Genomic DNA, 7,771 nt, shown 5'->3' with positions numbered 1-7,771 from the left:
GCTCAAATTCATCCAATTTAATCTCCTATGGTTCATATACAGGGGAGAAAGTTATCTAGTATCATTGGAGTTCAAAATGCAACACACAAAAATGATTAAAAGAACCATAACAGTCTAGCCATCAAAAGGAACCAAAACAGTCCACTAGTGGTCCAAACAACCACTTTACTTGCTTCATTTCTATATTAACTCACACCAAACCTTAACCAAATATTTAGCCAAGTTTCTTAGGCTTAAATAAGGTTCAAATGAACCACAAAATCAAGGAGAAACCTTCTCTACCAAACCGGTCAGCCAAGGGGAAGAAAAACAGTCCACTAGTTCACTTATGTCACCAACCTTCATCCTTTCATTGTTTTCACTTAAACAACATGTTAAGTGTTATCTCTAATTCAAAAAGGGTTCAAAACATGTTAATACATAAAAGAAAGCTATGAACAAAGCTCAAATATTTCATCAAACACATGGTCAGCAAACTAACTAACCCTACTACCACTTGTTTAGTTCAAGAAGATTCACCACAAATATCATCCAAACAACTTCTAGTTTGCCATCAACTCTTAAAACATTTCATATAACACAAGAGAACTAGGATTTGAGGTTCATGTACGTCTCTTCTATGAAGCTTGAACCACCAAAATAATCCACCAACACCAAAGCTCTAGGCTTGAAACACACTCTAGGGTTGAAGGCAAATCACTCACCAACTCAAGCTCTTTCTCTTATGATTTTTGTTCAAGTTCAAACTAAGGTTGTAATAGCAAGAAGATGGAGTTTTCTTCCTTCCCTTGGAAGCTTCAAGGTGCCCGAAATTTGGAGGAAAAAAATGAAGCAAAGTTGGTTTAAAATTCCTCTAATCCTTTGGTCAAACAAGGTGGATGGCTAGGGTTTGGCCACTTGGCCCAATCTTGGCCCTTTCTTCCCTTAATCTTTTGACTAATGAAGTTTCTATCCTCCAAATGTACCAATACCCATTTAACACCTCTAAACTATCATATAAATTTCCAACTACTAATAGAAGGACACTTGGTCAAAGTGTGTGTGGTGAAATAAAATAAAACCAACTCAAGGAAATGTTACAATCCAAATAAGAATAATAAAGTACAATATAAGGAAATGTTATAATGCATGTAGAATACAATGCAAGGACATGTTATAAGTGATTTAAATCTTAGGGCAAGGCATGTAGTTCAGGAAAAATTGTGTTTTAAAGTGAGGGTTCTCACACTCTCTCCCCCTTAAAGAATTTCGTCCTCGAAATTCTCACCTTGATCACTGAATAGCTTAGGATATTTTGCACGAATGTCCTCTTCCACTTCCCAAGTAGCTTCCTCTACCTCATGATTTCTCCACAAAACTTTTACCAAAGGTATCTGTTTAGTCGTTAATTCTTTTACTTTTTGATCTAAGATCTACACCGGCCTTTCTTCATTAGTCAGAGATTTGTCAATGTCAATTTCTTCTGGTTTTAGTACATGAGTGGGGTCTGGATGATACTTTTTCAACATGGAAACGTGAAATACATCATGGATCCTAGATAGACTCGCTGGTAACTCCAACCTGTATGCTACATTCCCAACTCGTTGAAGAATTTTGAATGGTCCTCCGTATCTTGGTTGAAGCTTCTTTCCTTTGCCCGCCGTGAGACTTCGAAGTGGTGTAACATTTAGAAATACCTTGTCTCCAACTTCAAACTCCAAATCCTTTCGTCGATTATCAGCGTAATTCTTCTGTCGACTTTGTGCTGTCTGAAGCTTCTGACGTATCACTTTCACCCTCTCATACACATCCTCGATCCATGGTACTGCAACCGGGTCTAAAACTCTTCTTTCCTATACTTCATCCCAGAATATTGGTGATCGGCATTTCCTTTCATAAAGAGCTTCATACGATACCATTTGTATGGAAGAATGGTAGCTATTATTATGTGCAAATTCAACTAATGCCATACATTGTCCCCAGCTTCCACCAAAATCCAAAATATAGGTCCTCAACATGTCTTCTAGTCTTTGAATGGTTCTCTCCGACTGTCCATCAGTTTGGGGATGGTAAGTAGTACTAAAGTTCAACTTGGTCCCCAAGGCTCCTTGTAATTGTTGCTAGAAACGAAACACAAACCGCAGGTCTCTGTCAGAAACAATGCTCACTGGGATCCCATGCAATCTCACTATCTCGTCCGTGTACAGTTAGGCCAATTTCTCCAAAGAGTATCTCATATTTATAGGCAAGAAATGAGTAGACTTGGTCAACCTATCTACTATTACCCAAACGGCGTCATGACCCTTCTGGGTACGGGGTAACCCTGATACGAAATCCATGGTAATATGTTCCCATTTCCACTCAGGGATTTCAAGAGGTTGTAGAAGACCTAAGTGTTTCTGATGTTTAGCTTTCACTTGTTGGCACACTAAATATTTTTGGACAAACTGAGCAATTTCCTTTTTCATTTTATCCCACCAATATAGTCTCCTCAAATCCTGGTACATGTTACTGCTTTCGGGATGTACTGTATATTTAGACCGATGTGCCTTTTCCAAAATGTCCCTTTTTATCACTTCATCTTGCGGTACCACTATCAGATCACGAAATTTCAAAATATCCTCAGAACTCACATTAAAGTCTGAGATTTTCCCTTTTTGCACTTCTTCTACCCATTTTTGTACCATCTGGTCATTCTTCTGAACTTCTTTAAATCGGTCCAACAAATCATCTCACCGTAATATTACCCAAAATCACTTTCTGTCGCTCCAACCGTGGATTCCATTCACTCACATTTTTCAATAAACTCCACTCCTTGACCATTAATCCAGCTACTTGAACTTTCCGACTTAAAGCATCCGCTACGACGTTGGCCTTCCCCGGGTGGTAGTTAATTATACAGTCATAATGCTCAAGAAATTCCACCCACCGACACTGTCTCAAGTTTAGCTCCTTCTGAGAGAATAGATATTTCAAGATCTTATGGTCGGTATAAACCTCAAAAGTCACCCCATATAAGTAATGCCTCCACTTCTTTAGGGCAAAAAACTACAACGGCCAACTCCAAGTCATGGGTTGGGTAATTTCGCTCATGTGGTTTTAATTTCCTAGAGGCATAGGCAATTACACTCCCATTTTGCATTAGAACACATCCCAATCCTTCTCTTGAGGCGTCAGTATATACAATGAAGCTATCTTTCCCATTTGGCAAGGCTAAGACTGGTGCCGACGTTAACCGTTTCTTTAATTCCCGGAAACTAGTTTCACACTTAGAATTCCAGACAAATTGACCATGCTTTTTCGTCCGGTCGGTTAAAGGTCATTGTGAGGACTCGCAAAATTTTTCTTATTTTCTTAAAAATACCCTTTTATTTTGATTAAATTACTTTATAATATCTTTACTACTCATTTACTCTTTCAATAGTTACGATAAATCATAGAATCAAGGGTTGTACCTTTAGTTTTATAGTTAGCGTAAATTCAGATTTTCGCGTATTTTGGCCGTGTGATCACTTGGTGAGCTGTGTGTACTAAATTTGGTGGATAAGAATGAGTATTAGGTAAGGAAAAGTGTGTGATTAGAAGTGATAATAATAAGCTAGTGAACCATAAGTAAAACACAAGTACGTTCGAGTTAAGGAAAAACGGCTCGAACCGACGTGCACCGTTTGCTATCGAGTGAGTACACCATTTGAACACTACTTTATTACCTTAATCACCTTGATTTTATTTCAGCTAATCACCCCTAAAATATCCTATAAAGAAGCCACCATTTTTTACCAAAGGAAAGGAAAGAAAAGAAGAAAACAAAGAAGGGAAATCTTGGCTTGACAAGTGTCAAGGATCCAACCAACTTTGACCAAATTAATTTCCTATCTTCTTATCTTTCTCTTGGCTTCATTTCTTCTACATTTCCTTCACCTTGGCCAAAATTCTAGGGAAAGAAAAGGGAGAAAAACTTCCAAAAATTCCATCTTGATAGCTTGCTTGATTCTTGAGAAAAGTAAAGTGAAACTTGAATCCACTCTGATTAATCTTTGGGGAAGCTTGGAGGTGAGCTTGGTGCAACTTTTGGGAGGAAGAAAGTCCTTGTATCACAACTTATTTTGGGAGTTTTGAGGTATTATACTAGAAACCTCTCTTTTTCTTTCTTATTTTGCAATTGAAGCAATACATGGCTTGATAGTGATGGATTTGATGGAAGATTTCATGGTCTTGCTTATTAGCTTATAATTTTCAGCTAGGGTTTGTAATTTTCAGTTGTGATTAAGGTTGTTTATCTAGTAGATGATGTTTATGAGCTTGGATAGGGACTTGAGGTAATGATTAAAGGCATGAGTGTTAGTTTTAAGCATTGAAACATCAAATTTCCAGCATTAATGATGAATCTGCCCTGTTTCTGACCTGCATATTCATCCATGTTAGAGGCCGAATCAGGTCTAGGTCAAAATGAAAGTTGTAGGGAATAGAGTTAAATATCTGTCTGTAAAATTTCAGCTCAATCAGAGCACTGTATCATGTGAAATGACTAAAATACCCCTGACTGCCAAAAGCCCTATTTCACAGGCAGCTTTCTGTTTTCTCTGAAATTGCACATTTTGACCCTGAAAATGCATTAATTGGGTGTTTCTGTCTTCATAGGAAATGTAGTTCTATGTCTTAGCTTCGAAACGCCATAAAATTTACCCCAATCCAATAAGCATAGCTTCAAATGTGACCAAAACGCCGGAAGATGTCAAACCTGCTACTTAGCCATTCGTCTTCAAAACTGGTTTTCAACTTTGATTTTTATGGTTGCATTGCTAGAATTGCCTTGTATTTGGATGACATTGAGCCTAGTTGAAGGGCTATTGTGTTAGGATTGCTTATGTGTGAATTTGGGCTGAGTTGAGGAAAAAAATGAAGCCATAAATGGCTGGAAAATAGCGAAATACAAAGAGCATGCTGCCCAAATTTCTATTACTTGCTCTTATGAATATTAGTAAGATGTAAGGTTTGATTTTAGCGTTAGTTGGATCTCAAGTTACATATGTATCCTTGAATTCACTTCAATAGTAGTATATGAGTTATTTTTTACTAAGATTTGGTATCAACTAAGATGAAAAGTGTTAGTTTTATCTCGAAAACTTTGAATTACATTTGCTCACTTCAATTTGGAATTGGTTATTCTTTCAACTACTAATTCCTGGAATTTTCTTTCGTTATGTTTGAATTTGAGAAATGACTCAAGATTTTTCGTGATTTGGAAGTTCAAATGTTATCATTCACTCTAAAACTGTATTTTCATATTTGCACTAGTAATTTCTGGATTTTTGAAGGTTCATCGAGATTTTGATTAGTTGAGCCATAATACCTTATTTTGACTAATCTAGGTTTCTTTGGTGATCTGGAGTACAACCCGGAAGGAAACTTTTGACATATCTCTTGCTCATATTGGTGAGTGTTCCTTGTATGTTTGTACAACAAGTGACTATGTGACTATTTGTGAATGTTTGCTTGAATGTTAAATGCTTTCCAAGGATTGTTAAATGGATTTTCGATGGGCTAGTGTGTACTTTATCGCACTCGACCCAAGCCAAAGTGAATTTTCAATGATTAAATACTATTTGTGCATGAATGTAAGCCTTTTGGCTGAACTGGGCCCTTGCCCTTCATTGCCAGTCGACTCGAGCCAGAAGCGGACTCGGTCGGGCGGCTGGTGACCCTGGGACAGTGTTTTGGTATACTCGAGTATGACCACGAAGATTGGTGGAGACTGGCCAGTGAATTGGCTAGTGGCGGGAAATGAAATGAATGAATGAATGTCAATAACATTGGAGGAGTTTTCACTTGCAAATATTTTCTAATGTTGGAGGAATAAGGAAAATGGTTGGCGAACGAATGAACGAGTGGTTCCACGTGAGCATGTACCCTTTTAATGAGTGGGTTATTATTGCTTTTATATGTTAAATGTTTTTTGGATTATTTGCTATTAAATGATTAATGTCCTGGATTTAATTGCTCGATTATGTGTATGGAACCTCACTGGGCTTTTAGCTCATTCTTTTAGTTTTATTTTCCTTACAGGGGATACGAGCGAGATGTGAGACTTGTACAGGCTAGCATAGTCTATTTTTTTGAATTTTGCAATTGTACTCGCGCTAGTGCTCGACTAGGGTTGGTTGCACTTAGATTGTAAACACTTTGATATCTTTGGGTGTGTATAAGTCTTGTAGCCGGATTAGAGCATCAATGTATATGTTAAGCTTGGAATCGTTGTTTTATTTCTTTTCTATGGTTGTAAGTTCTTTTCCCGAGTTAAACGTGAGTGAGTCCTGGCGAGAGTTGGGCAGGCAACTCGCTAAACCCTAGGGTACGCCCTAGGGGGAGGTGGGGTCGTCACAGTCCTACTAATTTGGAGAAATATTTGATGAACCGACGGTAATACGCAGCTAAACCTAGAAAACTACGGACCTCGGTTGGGGTTTCCAAGCGTTTCCACTCAGCTACGGCCTTTACTTTAACTGGATCCACAGAAATGCCATCTTTAGATATTATATGTCCTAGAAAAGAAATTTGCTCCAACCAAAAACTCACACTTACTAAATTAGGCATATAACTGATGTTCCCTCAAGGTCTGCAAAACTACCCTCAAATGCCGTTCATGATCCTCTTGAGTCTTAGAATACACCAATATATCATCTATGAACACCACGACAAATTGGTCCAAGGAGGGTTTAAAGACTCGATGCATCAAATCCATAAATGCAGCAGGAGCATTTGTTAAACAAAAAGGCATCACCGCACACTCAAATGTCCATATTTAGAATTAAAAGCAATCTTCGGTATATCCTCCTGCCTAATTCGTAACTGATAGTGACCTTGTCTCAAGTCCAACTTAGAGAAAACCACCGCTCCTTGCAACTGGTCAAACAACTCGTCAATATGCGGATAGGGTATTTATTTTTTACCGTGACATCATTTAAGCCGCGATAGTTTATACAGAGTCTCAAACTGCCATCCTTCTTTTTAACAATTATAACTTTTTAACAAATAGAACAGACGCTCCCCAAGGTGATTCACTTTCTCGAATAAATCATCGCTCTAACAAGTCCTGTAATTGTAGCTTTAGTTCCTTAAGTTCGGCAGGGGCCATTCGGTATGGCGTTTTTGCAATAGGAGCGGTTTCAGACACCAAATCGATCTTAAATTCTATTTCCCTCTCTGATGGCATCGACTTCAACTCGTCAGGGAAGACATCAGGAAATTCATTTACTACTAACACATCCTCCAGTTTCACCTTATCTCCAAGAGTATTACTTAAGAAGGCTAAGTAACCCTGCACCCCTTTACTCAATAATTTCCTGGCTCGAATTCCCGAAACAAGTGCAGATGAGGCTAATATACTCCTCACATCCAACCTTAGGGTTGCCTCTCCGGGTATAGAGAACTCCACCACTTTAGTCTTGCAGTTCAACTGAATATTATAACGGGCCAACCAATTCATGCCTATAATCATGTCATACCCCTTGAGGTCTAGACTTATCAGGTCTACCACCAACTTCCGTTCTCCTACCCAAATCTCACAATTTTTATAGACCATATTAGTAACTAGGCTTTGATCCCCAGTAGGTGTCCTAACTTTTAAATCATAGGGCAATTTAACAGGATTCACATCAATACCACACATAAAGGCAGGATTCACAAAATAATGGGTTGCCCCAAGGTCAATTAAAAGCTTAACTAAGCGGTGGAATACAGGGATCATGCCTTCCACTAATTCAGAGGACTCAGGGGATCACTGATGGTCCAA

The 7,771-nt window shown here is 38.4% G+C and overlaps 1 protein-coding gene across 1 annotated transcript; it reads right to left on the bottom strand.

Moving 5' to 3' along the window:
• Positions 1 to 1,412: 1,412 nt before the first annotated feature.
• On the bottom strand, positions 1,413 to 2,666 carry LOC140015208 (uncharacterized). Its single transcript, XM_072067119.1, has 2 exons — positions 2,265 to 2,666; positions 1,413 to 1,832 (listed from the first exon to the last, which is right to left on the bottom strand). Exons 1-2 carry the CDS (start codon positions 2,664 to 2,666, stop codon positions 1,413 to 1,415), a joined length of 822 nt encoding a protein of 273 aa, XP_071923220.1.
• Between the last annotated feature and the right edge of the window lie 5,105 nt (positions 2,667 to 7,771).

Source organism: Coffea arabica, chromosome 10e, assembly GCF_036785885.1.
Source record: "Coffea arabica cultivar ET-39 chromosome 10e, Coffea Arabica ET-39 HiFi, whole genome shotgun sequence".
NCBI classification, from domain to species: domain Eukaryota; kingdom Viridiplantae; phylum Streptophyta; class Magnoliopsida; order Gentianales; family Rubiaceae; genus Coffea; species Coffea arabica.
This window is presented reverse-complemented; position numbering and strand designations above follow the sequence as displayed.